Source organism: Pan troglodytes, chromosome 6, assembly GCF_028858775.2.
Source record: "Pan troglodytes isolate AG18354 chromosome 6, NHGRI_mPanTro3-v2.0_pri, whole genome shotgun sequence".
NCBI lineage: Eukaryota > Metazoa > Chordata > Mammalia > Primates > Hominidae > Pan > Pan troglodytes.
The window spans coordinates 143,320,314-143,340,575 of NC_072404.2; the positions used below are offsets into that span (position 1 = coordinate 143,320,314).

General features: G+C 39.8%; 1 protein-coding gene across 1 annotated transcript in view; it reads left to right on the forward strand.

The window, feature by feature from the left end:
- SND1 (staphylococcal nuclease and tudor domain containing 1) overlaps positions 1-20,262 on the forward strand; it is a 437,045-nt gene that overhangs the window by 250,542 nt on the left and 166,241 nt on the right. Inside the window, exon 14 of the mRNA XM_527879.8 lies at positions 2,729-2,801. Coding sequence (XP_527879.3) covers positions 2,729-2,801 — 73 coding nt within the window. The remainder of the gene's footprint in view (positions 1-2,728; positions 2,802-20,262) is intronic.

Below are 20,262 nucleotides of genomic sequence, written 5' to 3' on the forward strand. Positions count from 1 at the left end.
TTAGTTTCGGTTAAGTCCTAGATTTCTGCTTATAGCACAGAGCTACTTTGTGGTCACAGAAAGAAAGCAGAATTATAGTTTCCCACCTCACTGCTTTTGCCTCGAGGATCTTTGCTTTCTAACTTACTGCTCAGGCCCTGTTCTTTTTTTCTCATAGTACATGAGATGTTCTCCAGCCCCAGGAAAGGCCACAATTTCAGCAGTGCTCTAACTTGAACCTGTCTGTTTACAGAACAGATCTATTTATTTTGGTTGTCCTTGTTGTTAAAAGATAAGGCTGTAGGCATTTAGTGCCCCATAGGACCTGCAGAATGCTTTGCAGGCCTTGCCTTGAAGGAGGTGAGGTACGGTCAGGGTGGGAAGGAGCTTGTCTTGCATCACAGAAGCTTCAGTCTTACGGCTGCTCCTTCCAATTTGCAGTAGCAAAATAAGGAGAGCCTGTTGGTGGCAGAGGAGGTTATAGAAATAGGACACGCAAGATGTAAGCAGGGCTTTGGGGAGGTGGAAGAGTTGGATTGTTAGTTGGCTTCTAGCCACCAACCTCTAGTCTTTTACTGGTAGCTTGCAAATCCCAAAGGGTGAGGGGCAAAGCTTGAGAATCGCCTTGGTTGCTGACCACTACCAGGATCCCTGAATGATAAATCACTAGAGGAAATTGTAAAGGGAAATATTTTTACCCGTTTACAATTTCTTTTACTTTTTTTTTTTGAGACAAAGTCTTGCTCTTTCGCCCAGGTTAGAGTGCAGTGGAGTGATCTTGGCTCACTGCAACCTCCACCTCCTGAGTTCAAGCAGTTCTGCCTCAGCCTCCCAAGTAGCTAGGATTACAGGTGTGTGCCACCACACCTGGCTGATTTTTTTTATTTTTATTTTTATTTTGAGATGGAGTCTCTCTCGCCCAGGCTGGAGTGCAGTTGCGCAATCTTGGCTCACTGCAACCTCCACCTCCCAGGTTCAAGGAATTCTCCTGCCTCAGCCTCCCGAGTAGCTGGGATTCCAGGTACCTGCCACCACACCCAGCTAATTTTTTTGTATTTTTAGTAGAGACAGGGTTTCACCATATTGGCCAGGCTGGTCTCAAACTCCTGACCTTGTGATCTGCCTGCCTCGGCCTCCCAAAGTGCTGAGATTACAGGCTTGAGCCCCCGCACCCAGCCCGATTTTTTTTTTTTTTTTTTTTTTTTTTTGTAGGGACAGGGTTTCGCATGTTGGCCAGACTGGTCTCGAACTCCTGACCTCAAGTGATCTGCCCGCCTTGGCTTCCCAAAGTACTGGGATTACAGGTGTGAACCACTGCACCCGGCCCCATTTGCCGTTTCTAAAGCTGAAGCCCTTGATTCAAATTCAGAAGAAGCCACGGGATTCAAGGAGCTTGGAAGTGCTGTCTTTCAGTTAGCATTTTAGATAAGAGTGAGAGAGAGGGTATGATTTTTATTTTCTTGTTAATTCAGTACTTGCCCTCATCAAGGAGTAGAAACTAGATAGTAGGAAAACTTTTGTTGTTTCTGAACCAGAAGCATTTCAGATGAGTTGAGTGAGGGACACATCCCCTGGGATGAAGCAAGGGGGCGCAGGTGGATGATAAAAGCCCAAGTGTGAAAGAAATAAGACTATTCTACCTAGCACTGAGCAAAACCCACCCAATTTGGCTTATGAGGGTTTACTTTAGAAAGTGATGACCCTGAAAGTAACCCCTGCAGAAGTGTGTCCTCTACCCCTGCTCCTTGAGTGAGTTCCTGAAAGGGAAGAGGTGGAAATGTGGCTGACAGTGTGAGGGTCCCTGACATTTGGCCCTGGGCTGGGCAGCTTTCTCAGCACTTCCTCTGGAATTCAAAAACCCTAAAAAGTTGAGTCTCCATAGACAAGATTTGTGGGAACTTCCCCTAATCTCTAGTTCTCTATCTCTAAGCTCAGAACTCTTACCTGCTGATGTCTGCAGGCTGGCAGTACACAAGAAGGCCTTATCCAACAGTGTACAGACCAAGTAATTCACCAGTCAGCTTTTATTCTGTGGTCCTTCATTGTTATACCAGTGATCGTACCTAGTGAGGCGTAGGCTTCTGTCCCCAGAGCTACCACTCAGAGGACTGGGTGATTAGAGCAAACCAACCCATGGCTGAGGTTGGCAGAGTCCCAGAGTTCCCTGTTAAATCCCCTCTTATTATAGCTAAGACTGATTGAAAATGAGACTTAATGTCAGTTATGTAGCATTTGCTAATTTTTTTTCCTACTGTTAAATGACTTTTCTCTACAGTATTGCTCCATTCAGGGCAACTTATCTTTTTACCTGGGAGGAACTTATTTCCATTAGAATTGGAACACCAGCCACATATTTTGCATTTAAAATGTTTCATGTGATTAAACACGGAAAGAAACGTTATTACTTCTGTTTCTTAGGCCTGTGCTCCTCTAACTGATTCTTCTTTTGTGCCTGGAACAATGCCTTTAATTTGAAAACAAGTAAGGCAGCCCTCTGATTACTAAGCACACTGTTAGTGGAAACTGTCAGCCAAGTGCTGGTAACAGGGCTTAAGAGAAGAGCAGCTTTATAATCCCCCCTCCACCAAATCCTCTTGCACAGACTGGCTACTCAGCAGTGTACAGTGTGACTTGTGTAGTCATACATCCCCACTTTAACAACCCTCGCTTCTCTCTTCATTTTTGCACCCTCCTACCCCTTCCCATTGTGATTCTTGTTTTAATCGGTTTTTCTCTTCTTCCTTAACAGAGCTATTAAGAATGGCAAAGGATTGCATAGCAAGAAGGAAGTGCCTATCCACCGTGTTGCAGATATATCTGGGGTGAGTTGAGTCCCTGAATCAAGCTGTGTGGCTCAGAGGCTCAAGAGCGTGTCTGCATATTTGCTGAAGGACTTCAGCTTATGTATTTTCTCTAGCTCGCTCCTTTTCAGGCACTGACTGTGACTTTTCCCCACCCCGGGGCATCTACTTAGGTATCTATAGGGAGCCTGTTTTATTATCTGGAAAAGCAGAATTAACTTCATTCTTTTTCTTTACCTGAACTGTTTCTATGTTGCTTTTTCATTTTTAATTACTGTATTTTGAGTTTGGAAGGTAGTTCTTCTTGGTTGTATTAAAATAAAATTGCCTCTTTTTAAAACCCCTGTCCAGTTCTTGCTGTGAGTGGGAAGTCTTAGTAGCAAAAGGTCAAGTATAGGTTTCAGGAGAAGTATATGAATTCATCAGGATTTCCTCATGACCTCTTGTTCCTCTGCTTGCCTGTAAGTGGGACAGAATGGAGAAATGTATGAACATCCTTTGAGATAATTACATATAGATAATAAAGAAGAATCAATGGCACCAATATTTTAGAGCTCCCAATAGGCTGTGTCCAAATGTTTCTTTAACTGTAAGGACTTTACCTTTGAATGTTTAGGGTCTCTTTGGCTGCATAGATCCGTTTGATAGTTGAGCTAGTTTATTCATTTAGTCAACAAGTATTTGTTGAGTGCCTGCTGTATGCCAGGAATTGCTCTAAGCTCTGAGAATATAACAATGAAGAAAACTACTGAAGTCCCTGCATTCAAGTCGGAAAGGGAGGCAGTTGCAATGTCAGGTAGCGAAAACTACTGTGAAGAGAAGTAAAACTGGCCGAGGGGATAGTGAGTGGTGTAAGTGCTGATTTTGATCAGGTGGCCAGGAAAGGCACTCTCTATTGCCAAGACACGTACCATCCATTTCAACACCACAGTCACTAATGGTTAAGGAGAGGATCAGGTCTGTGCCATGCATAGGGAAGATGCCCAGGGGAGATGAAGCCCAGGGTAGATGGAAGGAGGAAGAGCTGGTAAATCTTAGCTTAGGCACTCAGGGAATTTGCCTTGGGCCCTAGAAGAAAATACTAGTATAAACAAAAGTGCTAGAGCTCAGCCTAGGCTGCAGGAGAGATGAATCAGAGTGTATTATCTTCCTGTTATGTGGTGTGCCCAGGCCTGGTGGAGGCTTTTTCTGTTGCTCCTGGTGATTGCTTGCTAAAAATGTGTCTGGCAGGCTCCGCCTTGTCTAGGTGTAGTGGTTTCCTGCTCATCTTAAACAATGGGACTCTTGAGCTTTTCTTTCTCTATAACCAGTCACTGCAGATTATAGGTTAAACAATGTTACCTACAACATGTTAACTGGACTTCAGTCTACAGGTTGGGGCCTCTGTTAAGTGGGTGAAGTGAAGTGATATGCACTTTTTGTGGCTTAGAATCCTGAGAAGCCCAGAAACCTGTAGCTAATGGCCTTTGAGCCACAAGTAACTATGGTGTATCTGCTAATGTTCATTTTTAACAGGTGTAACTCATCCAGTGCGATGTTACTTGGCCTATTTTCTGTGTAGCTTACCCAGCTGAGTTATTCTTTGCATATATATTGTTAATATTTTTATGTATGTGCGTGGCATTCTCAACAATGCTTTCCTTAATATTTGTCTTTTGGTAAAGCTGTTATAGTAATAAAAGGGCAAATTTTTGGTGGTTCCTCAGCAGGAGAAAAAAGTTATAAGTGCTTTGGAAAATGCAATGAAAACCCTTCTACACAAAGGGCCAAATATGCCCATCCAAAAACTTATGTGGGGCCCATACTCCAGGGCCTTCCAGAAGCTGATTTCAACCTTAGGGATAGGCTCTCTCCTTGGGCCCACCTGAGTTCATTTCTAGTTCTGATTTGGCACCAACAGTGAGGTGAAGCAACTCTAAGGAGGTTTTGAGGTTCAGGCACACCGGTCTCAGGGTTGTCCTCTCCACACCCCTCAATGTGGTATCCTAAAGATCTTTATTGCTGTCTCTGAATCTTATGCTGCCTCCTGCCTTGATGATTTCTGATGCTTTTTTTATTCCTTTATTTCCGTTGTCATTAGCAGTGGGTCTTGTGAAACTTGTCTTTATTTATTTATTTACTTTTGTTCCTACCCCACCAATTCCCCCTTAAACTCTAGCTCAGTTTCATACCAATTTTTATTATCTTTTCTGTCTCAGTATTGGAGGATTGGTTTGCTCTTAAGTTAAACATAAATGCCAGTTAAATTTCTCTCAGTCACCACATAAATAAAAGAGTAAAGCTTGAGCAAGTGGGAGACTGAAAGTGAAAAAGCTGTTCGATTTCAATGGATGTCAGATATGACCTTGTCTGCCTGAATCACAAATTATTCACCCAAGAGTGCAGTTTTTTTGGTGTCCTCTTTAATAGAGGAGTTTTGTCTTTTCCCACCTTCTTCCCTTCTTTCCATCACAGTGTTAAGTCTGTGTGTATGTTGGGTGCCCTTGTTCAATTTAAGTGAGATGTATGGGTTTTCTGCTTCCTGAAGCATGCTGGCAATTTTGCTGTCTGTGGGACAGGTGTGAGGTCAGATGGGCAGACGGCTTACAGCCAGATGAAAAATAAACAGGGAAAAAAACAATGTAATGTACATATACGTAATGGTTTCACAGAGGTTTCTTAATTGTTTTTTAATCTTTAACTGTGTTACCTACTGCCCCAGATTGATCCGCCTCTTAGTTGCAGGCCATGATAAATGGAGGTTTTTGTTGAGCTGACAGTGTAGGCAATATCTGCCAAAATAATTTACAATGAACTGGTGTTTGTGCATAATATCTCTCACCACCCTCCTCTCCATCCCAGTACACATCGTTGGTGAGGAAAAAGACATGCTTAAGTGCACATTCTGTCTCCTAAACACTCTTAAGAAATGTGTTGTATGGAAGAGATTATATCATAATGGTGGAGCAAATAACCTGTAATTTTGTTCTAGTGTTAACTGCCTCCATTTTAGGAGTTGAGTTTCTACTCCTTTTCCATGATCTCTTCTCTTGCTGTTTAAAAAATGATTTCACAGAGTAAAGGTCAGAGTGCGTTAAAATGCTTTTGTATGAAGACCTAGCAAATACAAGACCTGCTTGGCTGATTGCTTATGGTTGGAAGTGACTCATCTAAGCACAGGAGTGTGAGGTTTATGGCTTGGAACGTAAGATACCAGCCTCTGTAGTGGCCAAATAAGCCGGCCTTTTTGTTTGTTATTACAGATGGGTTTTGATGTCAAGGTCAACTGAGTTTTGAGTTGTCCATAAGATGGACAGAACATCTGCATATAACACCAACTGAATGAACCCCCAGTTTGTCTAGGGCTTTGATAAAAAATTTGGCCCTCTGGACCAGGCGTGGTGGCTCACGCCTATAATCCCAGCACTTTGGGAGGCCGAGGTGGGAGGATTGCTTAAGGTCAGGAATGCAAGACCAACCTGGTCTTGTAGTCAGTGTAGTGAGACCCCATCTCTACCAAAAAAAAAATAATAATAATAAATATGTGTGTGTGTGTGTGTGTGTGTGTGTGTGTGTTGACCCATCTGTGTCTCTTACACCTATTTTTAGGGTAACCACTAAAGGAAGAAAATTACATACTCCCAAGCTGGTACCTTAGATCCTGAAGAAGTTACTGGTTATTTGTTATTTCCAATTTTTCACAGAGTAGGAACTGGGCTATTAGAAGTACCAGCCACTGCTGCCATTTCTATCATAGTCTAGTTTCCTTTCAAGCCAGGATGTTCCAGAGTGTGTAGAACCAGCTGAGAATTTGACCGACTTGGTACTAGGTCTTACTTGATTTGAAGGATGGTTCTGTGGTGACTGACTTCATACATCCATGTTTTCATTATTAGTTGGTTTTGTTTTTCATTGATCCTGTCTGAGCTCCCTCCCTCACCAGCATAGAAAAAATTGGAATATGTGTGTCAGTGTTCTTTATCTCAGGTTTCTCAGCTGTTCTTTATCTTAGGTTTATTATTGTTTTTGCTGTAGCCTGCTCCGTAATAAATACAATCTCCTGCAGATACAGAGTGTAAAACAGGCAATAAAATGGGGCTGGTACATGGCTTACTGTTGTTCTGGTAGATCAGACAAATCAATTACGGTTCTGAGATTAGAGAGAGCTCCCCACTCCTCAAGATGCAGCCAGCCCTGCGAGTGCTGATTTTACCTTTTACCTTTACCTCCACTTCTCCATCTTCCTCTTATATGGGAGTAGGACTCAATGAGTCATAGTGTGTATATGAGTTTTCTTCTCTGTCCTTTTCCTTTTGTGTCTGTCCTCTGTGCATGAGGAGTTACGATGTTTGTTTGATGGTACAAGATGATAGCATCCTCTTCAGTCTTATTTCTGAAAGTCCCGGAATAGGGATTGTCTTCTTTTGAATATATTCTGCCTTTTCATATTATGTAGTCCTGACAACTCCTCTGTTAATTTCACTATTACAGTATTTACTCTCTTAATCCATGGGTCTTTTTAATCTGTTAACTGCTGCTGTGCTCCTTTGGACGTTTAATCACATCATGGCTTGGTTTCATGCTCATGTTACATAGCACTTTTTTATAACCACCTTTCTCTGTGACTGATTTTGTTAGAAATACGTAGTATTTCTGATTTTTTTTTTTTTTTTTTTTTTTTTTGAGGATACGGAGTCTCACTTTATCACCAAGGCTGGACTGAAAGTACAGTGGCACAGTCATAGCTCACTGTGGCCTTTCACTCCTGGGCTCAAGTGATCCTCCTGACTCAGCCTCCTGAGTAACTGGGTCTACAGGTGCACACCATCACACCCACAGGATCTTGCTATGTTGTCCAGGCCAATCTGAAACCCCTGGCCTCAAGTGATCCTCCGACTTTGGCCTCCCAAAGTATTGCTATTATAGGCATGAGCCACCACCCTAGCCTAAAAATTAAGCCATGGTTTGGAGTGATCCAGTGACTAGCTTTGGGGAAGGTGCAGGGCACAGGGGAAGAAGGTCAGACATTTGGGGCCCTGTTATTCATGAAACAAAGTCTTACAGAGTTGACCAGTAGGATTCTGACTTGCTAATGTGAAGGATTGAAGTGTTCCTTTAAAACAGTTAGATAAGATTAAATCAATAGATAAGAAATAGATTGGTAGACAGGGTTGGATTTTCTCCAGCATCTGCTCCTGATCTCTGCCTTCAGTTTCTGGTTTTCATTGCCCTCTTAAACTTTAATAGCACTGTCATCCTTTCTTTGAGGTTTCTGTAGGTGTTACCTTTCCTTAGCTCTTTATTAATATTTAGGCCTTGATGGAAGCATGAGAAAAAAATTATTATTCTTTTTGGCTAAAGAGAGTTTTAAAAAGCCCAGGCACGGTGGCTCACGCCTGTAATCCCAGCACTTTGGGAGGCTGAGGTGGGCGGATCTCCTGAGGTCAGGAGTTCAAGACCAGCCTGGCCAACATGGCAAAACCCCATCGCTACTAAAAAATACCAAAAAAATTAGCCAGGCGTGGTCACGGGCACCTGTAATCCCAGCTACTTGGGAGGCTGAGGCAGGGAGAATTGCTTGAACCTGGGAGGCAGAGGTTGCAGTGAGCTAAGATAGCATCACTGCATTCCAGCCTGGGTGACAGAGTGAGACTCCATCTCAAAAAAAAAGAGAGAATTAAAAAAAGAAAAAAGTGGTTTGCCTGGTAAGTCTGAAGAAGGTAAAAGGAGCAAAATCACCCAGGGGCTTTATGAGTTAGGTCTGTGTTAAATTGCAGTTTGTCTTATATGTTTTCTGGCCCACCTAGTTTAGATTTATTTTTCTTACCCTCATATGATTCTAATGTTCCTTTCAGCTTTCTGTTTTTTCTAGTCTCTGGTATTTGATGGCACAAATGCTCTCTGAGTGTATTTGTTTTTTGTTGTTTTAAATAGCCCTTCCCTTTTTTACCCTGCTTGGCTAAAATCATGGCCCTACATCATGTTCTCACGTCTCTCTTGCCAACTGCAGTCTAAGTTATTGTACAGATGGCACAACATCAAGGCCTATGGTTCTGCCGGGTGGGTTTCTGTGACCTGGAGGGGTTGCCTAGCACTGGAGCTTCATTCACACAGTAGCTGCTGGCTCCACTGCTGGGCTCTGCATTTGATATCCTGAGAAAATCCCAAAGGAACTCTGGAAGAGCCAGCTCACTGTCTGCAGAACTTGCTCTCCAGAGCAGGCAGTGTGTCCTCTCTAAATATGGTTGGCCCCTTGCCTGGAAGCCATGGTTGGTGGGAGTGTTGGGTTATCCTGGTGGCTTCCTTGCATCCCTGTTGTGTTTCGTAGCTCAAGTTGTCACTAATTTAGGAAAAGCTATTGCTCTATTTCTTTCTTCTTCTTTCTTCAAGCAAAGTTTATTGAACTCTAGTTGGACTGCAATGTACAGGTGACTGGCTTGGATCCTCACTGCACAGAAACATGCCATCACCTCTGTGGCACACAACCTCTGATGCCAAAGTGGCAGCCACCTCGTAAGTTTCTCTCAGACTTTGGAAAAAACTTCAAACTCTTTCTCTTTCTTTTCTTTTCTCTTATATTTTCAATTTAATTTTTTATTTCAAAAAAATAGAGATGGGGTCTCACTTTGTTGTCCAGGCTTGGTCTCAAACTCCTGGGCTCAAGTGATCCTCCCACCTCAGCCTTCCGAAGTGCTGGGATTGCAGGAGTGAGCTACCATGCCTGGCCTCTTTTCTCTCTCTCTTTCTCTCTTTTGTTGAGATGGAGTCTCCCTCTGTTGCCCAGGCTGGAGTGCAGTGGCGCCATCTCAGCTCACTGCAACCTCTGCCTCCCAGGTTCAAGCAATTCTCCTGCCTCAGCCTCCTGAGTAGCTGGGATTACAGCTAGTTTTTGTATTTTTAGTAGAGACGGGGTTTCATCATGTTGGTCAGGCTGGTCTTGAACTCCTGACCTCATGATCTGCCCGCCTTGGCCTCCCAAAGTGCTAGGATTACAGGCATGAGCCACTGCATCCGGCCCTCTTTTTTCTTTTCACCTCTTCTAAAACATGTCTCTGCTAAGAGTTGGATGTTACTAAGAAGACCTTGATCTTGATTCTGCCAGAGAGTTGCTTCAGCCAGTTGCCCTCACCCTTATGATGGAAGACATAGCTTTATTGTGTTGGAGTTTTTTTGTGCATGGTTTGTTTCTCTCTCTCTTTCTTTTATTTCTTTTTTAAGATGAGATCTTACTATGTTGCTCAGGCTGGACTCAAACTCCTGGGCTCAAGAGATCCTCCTGCCTCAACCTCCCAAGTAACTGGGACTTACAGGCATAAGCCACAACACCTGGCTGTCTATAGTTTCTTTGTTCATATGAATTCTGTGCAACCACTTTCTGTTTTTTGAAACTCCCCTATTCAAATTTGCCAGAACTACAGGGCCATCCCTCTCTTAAATAAATTTGAAAGCATTTTTGATTTACATGGGAATTTTTTTCAAAATTTCATTGCAGCAGGTACCACAGTTAATGATGGTTGTGTTTCATTACCTCCTTTTATAGATTCTAGTCCACTTTTTGACTGAGTTGTGTTGTTTTTGGAGGGCACCCAATTTAGGACATGGTTTCTCACTTCTCTTATTTAGCTTCATTTAGTTGGGCTGTTTTGCATCTTTGTAAATAGAGATGTAGAAATGTAGTCCTGAAGAGATACAATTGATTCCCACCCTGTAAGAGAAATGATTTCAAACTTTTTTTTACTCCCTAGTTTGACTCTGTTTTTGCGTCTGTAGCAAATTCACCTCAGTATTCCTAGTAACTTATCTATATCTGTTCTTTAGTCTCTTTGAGCCTTTCTGGTTCCCTCATTAATTAGTGGGGTTAAAATGAAATTTTCTACATGAGTTTATTTTATATTTGAATAAGAGTTAAGACTTTACCTTATTGAAAATTATCTTTTAACAGGGGAAACAATTGTAGAAGCAAGAGAAATACAAAACCACGTATATAGTGGGCAATAAAGGATTATAGAATTATATCTTTGAAAATCTTAGTTTTGTTGCCTCCTCTGTACCTGGAAACATGAACAATAATTTGGTTGTGAAAGTTCTAAAAAAAGAAAAATTTAGAAAGTGAATATGTCTCTTTCATCTGCATTATGTCTGATTCCAAGTCTGTACCTTACTTGGTTTAACTTTTTGTTCAGAACAGTCTTGTCTTGGAAAATTCAGGCACCAGAGCAGATAACCTTGAGGTAGGGAGCTAGGATTGGACTTTGAAAGCAGGGCACAGCTTCTTGTCCTTTGATATGAGTGTCCTAGCTCTGCAATTCAACACCTCAGAAAATGTTTGCTCAGGTGAGCTGCCCAGAGGTGGAGCACTGTTAAGAGACAGGGCTTCTTTATTTGTTCGTTCTTATATAACAAAAACATCTTCCTCCCAGTATAATCAGTAGCATGTCGCTGTCGTGGATTCTATTATCAGGAAACTTTCTGCCATAAATTTTTCTAGTTTCCTTCTGCTTCCTTGTTTAACTGTGCCTTCACAAACAGGAGTGCATGCAAATGCACTCAGCATTTGCAACAGGGTCCTAGCTTTTAGTGAAGTGTACTGAGCTATAATGATTTTTGCCTTTCTTCTTTGTTCAAAGACATGAGAAAGGAAATTGAGGGAGTTAGGAACATTTTTTCCAAATAAAGTAGCATATTTTTCCAAAGAGAGTTCCTCTGGCCATAGATTCGGCTATAGCTGGTCCATGCTCTTCGGTTGTTCTCTTTCCCATTCTCTGGGTGTATGTAGATAACACTCTATGATTCTATTTCATGGGTCAAAATAGGTTAAATGAGCCCATTACAGGAATGATTGTAAGTATATTTTGGCAGCAGTTGACAAAATTTCAGATTCCCAGGTTGAGGTGTGTGATTGGATTGTCTGATCTGTCCCATGGCTGCTGAGTGATGTGATAAAATTTGAAATATTTCTGCATAGCCCCAGATTCACTCTCCACTTTACCATCATAACACTACTTAGCCTTGGATTGAACTCATTGTGTCCTGTGGCTATTGCTTATATAAACATTTCAAAGTAAGTAATTTCACTAACATAGACATTCTGCTTACTTGTATTTTAAGTCTTTATTTAGCATGCTTACAACATATTCCCTACAGACTATGTCATACAGAATTTTGGACACTCCTTGCAGTGTTAACATCCAGATATTTTGAAATTAGAGCTCAGGGTTGCTTTGAAATGCCCTGGTCGTTTTCTGCCTCAGTTGTTCAGGAAATGGTGTTCTCAGGAAGAAATTATAGAATTCCTAATACAATATCGAATTTGGAAGGGGCCTGAAAATGTAAGCTATTACCCAGATTTCTAATTTGGAGGAAGACCTGTGTTATATTGATTTGTATTACTGCAACATCCCCAGATACTTCACCCGCAGTAGAGCCCATTTATTTTCTTTAGATCATATTCATCTCCTCCACTACTTAAGGTCCTCAGTTGACTGACTCGGACTTCATTGTTAATTAGCATTTGTTGAATCACATTTCTTCTTTTTGCAATGCTGTCTCTTCTCCCCTGCTGGCCATGCCTTCTTCCCTGGCATATGTCTCTTCTTCCAGGTAATTTCTCCCTTTTTATCCCCATTGCCTTCTGATCATGCCCTTCTTCAACATTTACATAATCATATTACCATGATTTTGTGCTTGTTGATAAATTGATAATTTCATAAGTTGTTTAATATGTGTGCATTGGTTTTCCTTACTAGTTTCTAAACTCCTAAGAAGGGGATCTTTTTGTATCTCGTTATAGTGCCCAGTTTACATTCAGTTTGCCAAGTGATGGGCTCAAACAGCATGAACTTGTATTTGGAGAAAAGTGCCCCATTCTCCAAGGTACAGGATTGGCTGTACTGGTTAGTAACTATAAGCAGGCTGGTTAGTAAAAGAACGCAGCAGAAAGGGTGCATGTCTTCTAGAATATAGTGGCAGTATGGGGTCATGATTATTAGCACTGGCTCTAACATTAGATTACTGGGGTTCAGTTGTGCCTCCATTGCTTATTACCTTGACGCCTTGGGGAAGTTATTTTTTCTTTCTGTACCTCAGTTTTCCCCTGTGGGAAATGGGTATGATAATGGCACTTACCTCATTGGATTGTGGTGTGATTGAATGAATTAATAAATATAGCTGTTTTAAACAGTTGACGTAAGAGCTGAACAGAGAGCAGTGGTTCACATGCCGGTGTTCATTATTTTTTTTTGAGACAGGATCTCAGCTCTATTTCCCAGGCTGGAGTGCAGTGGCGCAATCTCAGCTCACTGCAACCTCTGCCTCCCAGGCTCAGGTGATCCTCCTGCATTAGCCTCCTGAGTAGCTAACTACATGTGTACCACTACGCCAGGCTAATTTTTTATTTTTTTGTAGAGATGGGGTTTTGCCATGTTGCCCATGATGATCTCGAACTCCTGGGCTCAAGCGCGAGCCACTGCACCCAGCCTGGTGTTCATTATTATTAAATTGCTTAGCAGTCTGCCTAGCACACAGAAAGTCCTCTGTAAATGAGAGCTGTCATTATCATCCTCAGTAATATTTACATTGCAAACTCTTCATCCAATTCAGGTTCCAAATCCTACCGCTCCCTCTCCTGAGTTCTTTTACTGCCTCTTTATCTCTTTTTTGACATTTAACATATGCCATCTCTGTCTTGTTTTTTAAATGCATTCCTCATGTTGAATCAGTGAATGAGTGATCAAACAATAAGTATTTATCAAGAGCTTTTCATATGCCAGCAAGAATGCTGAGTGTTGAGAATATATTAAACAAGACAGCTATAGTCTTTACAGGGAATACACAATTTGTTATATAATTACAATTGTAATGGGAGTACAGAGTCCTGGGAGAGTGTATGCTGGTGGCCACAGCTTATTCTAAGTGGTCTGATAAAGTCCTTGAAGTGATTTCAAAGTGAGACCCAAAGAAGGAGTTAGCAGAAGATCTTGTTCAGGGCCGAAGGATAAAATGTTGTATACAAAGGTCCTGAGGTGGAAGATTGTTTGTGTTCACAATGGAAGACCAGTCAGCATTGCTGCAGTGTGAGGATAGTAATGGGAGAATGAATAACTGAATAATTTGGACGTTATAGTCCTTGAAAAGGATTTTGAATTTTATCTGAAGAACAGTGAGAAATCTTTGAAATGGGAGTAGAATAATTAGAACAGCGTGTGTGTGTGTGTGTGTGTGTGTGTGTGTGTTTATGTGTGTATATGTATATATAGAGAGAGAGAGAGTTAGCTAGATATATATCTATAAATTTTTCTTTTTTTCCATTGTGGCTTTTATTTGGAGATAGACTTGAAACAATGGTTAGGGGAGAATTTGCAGTTCACTTGGTGATTGCTGAATAGTGGCTGGAACTAGGATTGTGGCAATGGAGGCGGAAAGATAAATGTGAGATCTGTTTTGGTATAAGAACTGGTAGAACTGAGTGGTTGATTGGATTGGGGTCAAGGAAGGGAAGTGAAATCAAGTGTCATGCATGAGCTTTCCAAATGTCTGGCACAAATATCTGGTTGATGGTGGTGCTCCTTGTCTGATATTGTAAATGATGGCAGAGTAGATTTGCAAGGAAAATTAAGACTTTCTGAACATGTTAAAATTGAGGCACTAATGAGCCATTAGTGACCTAGGCTTCATGCATGAGTTTAGGACTATAGGACACCTAGATGTGAGTGTACCAAATTGTCCAGAGAATATTAAGAGAGAAGAGTCCCTAGGCCAAGCCCTTTATTTCAAGATTACGTATGGATGGGGAGTGTTTGAACAAACAGACTTTAAAACGTTGCCGCCCAAGCTGTCGGAGATAAATCAGGCGAGTATAATGTACAAATTAATAGAGAGAGCTTCACAAGGCAAGAATTGAGTCTCCAGCTTCAAGGTAAAGTAAGATGAAATTGAAAACTATCCAGTGGACAGTGCAATTCCATGAGTTACTGGTGACCATAGAGCAGTGTTTGTGGAATGTAGGAAAGCAGGGGGGCAGCAAAAGCTAGATATCTTCCCACCTGAGTTGTCAGCAGAAACTGTGTCTTATCTCTAGATCTGTAGTTTTTAGGAGTTTCCTAACAATAGGAAATGCATACATGTACATAATGATGGCGTCTATGTAGTTTTGAATGAGTGAGGAATCTTGAGGGCATCCATCAGCAAGTGTGCACTGATGGAGAAAGAAATGACAATGATGTGAGATCCTTAACTGAACAAACTAACTTATGTTATCTTCACCAAAGCTATCTCAATTCTCTGCCATCACTTATGCACTCTGTGGTACATCATTTTCCACTGATAGACAGGGTCCTTAGAGTCTCAATTCTAGAACCCCAATATAATATCCACATGTGGTTACATCATAACAAAGTTGTAAAGCCACTGGGTGGGGTAAGATTAATTCTATATTTTCCTTAAGAAGAATTAGAATTCCCAAATACACCGAAAGCACTAACTATATTTCTAACTACTTTAGAACTATCATTCTGTAAAAGTAGTTTCATTAATGTTTAAGCTTGTTTTCACGTATTTGTATGCATGCATGTATATGCTTTATTAAATCTATTTCTGAGCCTGACTGTTGGGCTTTTACAAGTTGCTCTCTACTAGGAACAAATTTTTATTCTCACATCATATTAATGTATGGTTTTTGTTTGTTTTCTACCCATTGTCCACACTCTTTTTTGCGCGGGTAGCTGTGACTTCAGGCACACTACCACACCTGGCTAATTTTTAAAATTTTTTTTGTAGAGAGAGAATCTCTATCCTATACTGATAGGATCTGCTATGTTGCCAGAGCTGATTTAGAACTCCTGAGCTCAAGTGATTCTCCCACCTGGGCCTCCCAAAGTGCTGGGAACACAGGTGTGAGCCACTGCACGCAGCCACATTAAACTCTTAGTCCTTAGAAACAGGCTACTTAGTTTGGTGTCGTTAGTACCATAAAACACTGTGCTTAAATCTGTTTTTGATGGAATCACAGAGCAAATTTCACATGCAGCTTCAGGTCAAACTGTTTCCACATCAGTTTACAGACTTTATTATAGCATCAATAATATTTATTTGTTTCAAAATATGTAGAACAATTAATTATAAGAACTAATTCACTGCAGTGAATGTTGAATGCTGACACTTACAAACTAAAGGGACAATTAGTTATCTGACCTTTAATAATTTACAAGTTTATCTAGGCAAAGCTTAATTGGCCATAGATTTTTTTCTTTTTTTTTTTTTCTTTTTCTTTTTTAGACAGAGTCTGACTTTGTAGCCCAGGCTGGAGTGCAGTGGCGCAATCCCAGCTCACTGCAACCTCTGCCTCCCACAAGTTCAAGTGATTCTCATGTCTCCCGAGAAGGTGGGATTATAAGTGCCTGCCGCCATAGCCGGCTAATTTTTGTATTTTTTTTTTTCAGTAGAGAAGGGCTTTCACCGTGTTGGCCAGGCTGGTCTCGAACTCCTGACCTCAAGTGATCCACTCGCCTCAGCCTCCCAAAGTTCTGAGATTACAGGCGTGAGTCACCGCCCCCAGATGACTTTTTTTCTTTTAGAAACAAAACCTTAGGCATATTTTTCTTTATTCAAATTTTTTGTCAAAGTTTCTGTTTTTAAATGCATCAAATATAAGTGAGTGAAAAGGATAGAAATTATCTGTACTACTAACTCTTCTATTCACCAGAATGTGGGTTTCCTTATTTATTTCTTTTTCTTTTAAGTATTGTAAGCTCTTTTCAGGATGGGAGGCCTTACTGTGTTATTCTTAACTATACAGTCAGGTCCTAGAAGAGTATATGGCACCAAGTAGGTGCTTAGCAGATATTGTTGGATGAATGAACGCTGTAAATTGTTCTACTAGAATTGATTTAATCAGCCTTCTATTGTTGGATGTTGGGGTTGTTTTATTGTTTTTTCTTCTCATAAACATTTGTTCCTTTAGATAAATCACAGTCTATAATTATTTTCTCAGAACATGTCCATAAAGTAGAAACCTAGGCCAAAGAATAGCATATATTTTTTAACAACATCATCCTATAAATCTTTATTGAGTAAAATGATTGGGTTTTTAATTGGATGCATTTGTTGTTCTTCAAAATATTGACCACTTTCTGTTTTAATTAGTAATAAATTTCTATCATAATTGTTGCCATTTTTCTCCATGTTAGAAAAAACTGGAACTTTCTCTTCTGAATTGTATAATTATCTATTTTTATTAATGCTTTAAAAATGTAAGGCTTTTAAAAGACTAATTAGACATAAAAATAAAACTTTCACTTAAGGTTTATTGAACCTATACTGGTATGTCTGCAGGCAAAAATGAATGTTCAAAGTACTTTTAGGAAGTATTAAAAGTGTTTTAGCCATTTAGCCTTTACTAACATTTATTTTGATTTTAAGGTAATTTTTATATTATAGGTTACTTGCTGACTTTTTTTCTTCTCTGTTCTTTTCTGAAGTTGCATTCTTGTGTTGGGTGGGACACAGTTAAGTGTGACATCAATTTCCTTGCCCCAAGTTCTTGATTTGCCCATGAAATGAAGACTTGTGCCTCATCAGATGTCTTTTAAATTTTTTACTCTGCACATTTTATTTTAATTATCTCTGAAGGCATTTTCTGGTTCTGTAATAAGTTCTTACCTCTTGCCTATAGAGACTTTGGAAGTGATAAAAATTGATCTAAAACTGTTAAAGAAAAAAATAGTATTTTAAACCTGTTAAGTTATTGTTTAATCCTAGCCTTGTAATTGATGTGCACAGTTGTAGATGGTGGTTGATTTGCTTTATTTTGTATTCTCAATGCCATATACCATGTGTAAGCTATGTTTTTAGCCCAGTCTCATGTCTCAATTCTGAAAATGTGGAAGATGTTTATTGTAGTATTCCTATAAAAATTCATTATCATTTAATTCTTAGAAAAGTAACTCTAGAGTTGTTAAAAGTCTAAATGGCCTTTTTCTGTGTTTATCTTTACCAGTTCAAAGTAGAAATGCTACTTTTAACTATTACAATTTAATGGTGTATTTGATATAAATTGGATGTTTACAATTTGAGTAAAGTACCTGCTTTCGTAGAATATTTTAGCTGAAAATAATTGGAAGGTATACCTCCCAGTGTTAAACTCTCCTATAAACATTTTCTTCTTACAAATTGGTATTTCTGAACCACTATCTCTTATTCCTGTGTTTGAGTAGATACAATTAAGTTTCATACTAAAATAAATTTTCTTCACATCATTACTAAAGCATTCAGTTATTTCAAAAATATAGTACATTACTATACTGATGAATAATGGAAGAAGTTTATCTGTTGATTCAACATATTCAAGAGTAGGATAGTTTTTCTCCTGAATAAAACTACAAAATCAATAGTGGATTTACTTACTTGACCTCAAAGAGATAAGACATTTTGTCTATGAAATAGTTTGTAGTTTTTTGTTTGTTTGTTAAACAAAAACGAAGGGAAATAAACCAATAAAGCAGAAGGCATGGATTGAGGAAGCAATCTGGGAAAGGTTGTGAAAAGAATTGCCAGAGTCTTGGTCAAGGCGAATCCTAGCAAGCCACCCTGCAGAGGTCAGCAGGAGGATGGAAGAACTCTTGGGAGGAAGCTCTCTAACTGGAGGGCTATCATTTACAAAGCCATGATATTATAAACACTGAGTATTGAGTTAACAAAAAATTGTAAGACTAGTGTGTTGAGAAGTTAGAGTATGGAAAAAAAGGGAAAAGGGACAGTTTGGGATGAGGTAGGGAGGCAGATTTATTCATGGAAACTTTTCTATACAGCAAGAATTATGAGCCATACCTTTCAGATAGTTCTGTGGGTTGGCAGCCCTCATCACCTGGCACCTTTGGCACTGCCTTGATGGCTGCCTCTCATCCAAGTTAGAGAAAGAGGATTGAAGACAGGAAGAAAGCAAGCTTATGTGCTTGATACTTTATCCTAACTAGGTATATTCTTATTTCCGCCCTTTTTACTTGAGACACAGATACACCATCATCTGCACTTTCTGTGCCTAAGTTATCTTAACACACACACAAAAAAGGATTCTCTAGAATAAGCCAAGGGCATTGTATTTTCTGTCAATGATAAAATGCAGATTTTTACCACTAAAAGGCAATGACTTCATTTCTAAAGGTTAAATTGAATGGTTCTCACAGCGTAATTTCATATGGTTAAATTTGGGAAACTGAAAGTCATTCAGTAAGAGAACAATCTCTGAGCTTGTATAGAATTTTTATTTGATTGAGAATTGGGTATTACTTTATTCACATTAAGCTGTATCATATGATTTTATTTCAAGGTAGAAAAGAAATGTCAGTAGGCATATGTACTTAGTAGAACTTTTTTCTTTATTTGAACAAAATGTGTCCTCTTTATGGCCTGTGAGGATGACCTCATGCTCCATCTGATGCTTTCTTTTAGCTATTGCCCAAGAGTTTAGACTTTCTTAAGCTGCTTTTGTGGAATCAATGAGACTTTTTTTCTGTGCTTTTCTAACCCCTTGCTTTCTCATCTAAACCATTTTCTTTTTAAATTTTTTAAGTATTTTAATACACTAGTATTCAAAGTAGTGATCAAAGTAGATGATTTAAAACATAATGAATGGGTGGTTAATTTTGAACTTGATATTCTCTCCAAACTACTTACAGATTAGTTAGGGGAAAAGTTTTCTTGAGTTAAAAATTAAAATATTGTATATTCTTCCTGTGCACGTTGTTTTTATTGTGTTGGTGTATATTCTTAAAGGTATAATTTATATACAGTAAAATGTTCTCATTTTTAGCATATAATTCTGTGAGTTTTGGCAAATGTGCATTTTGAGAAATGTATATTTATGAAATCATCACCATAGTCAAGATATTAGAGCTGTTCCATTGTCCCAATTCCTCCATTCCTTTTAGAGTCAACTTCTAGTCCCTGGCAACCACTCATGTTTTTCTGTTTAACTATAGTTTAACCTTTGTCAGAATGTCATACAAATGCAATCATGTATTTGAGATTCATACGTGTTGTTGCCCATGTCTTTTTTAGCGTAGAGTAGTATTCCATTGTGTGGTGTACTATAATTTATACCCAGTTGAGGGATATTTAGGTTATTTCCAATTTTAGTGATTATGAATAACGTCCAGACCATTATCTTTGCTTTGCCTTGCTTTGTTTTTTTTTAGAGAATGAGACAGGGTCTTACTCTGTCATCCAGGCTGGGAGTGCAGTGGTGCGCCATCACTGCTCACTGTAGCCTCGACCTCCCAGGCTTAAGCTATCCTCCCACATCAGCCTCCTGAGTAGATAAGACTACAGGTGTGCAGCACCATGCCCAGCTGATTTTCTTTTTTTCTTTCTTTCTTTTTTTTTTTTTTGTTTTGTGAGGCAAGATCCCACTGTGATGGCCAGGCTGGTCTCGAACTCCCGGGCTCAAGCAATGTTTTTGCCTCAGGCAAAACATTACAGGCATGAGGCCACCATGCCTGGCTCAGACCAT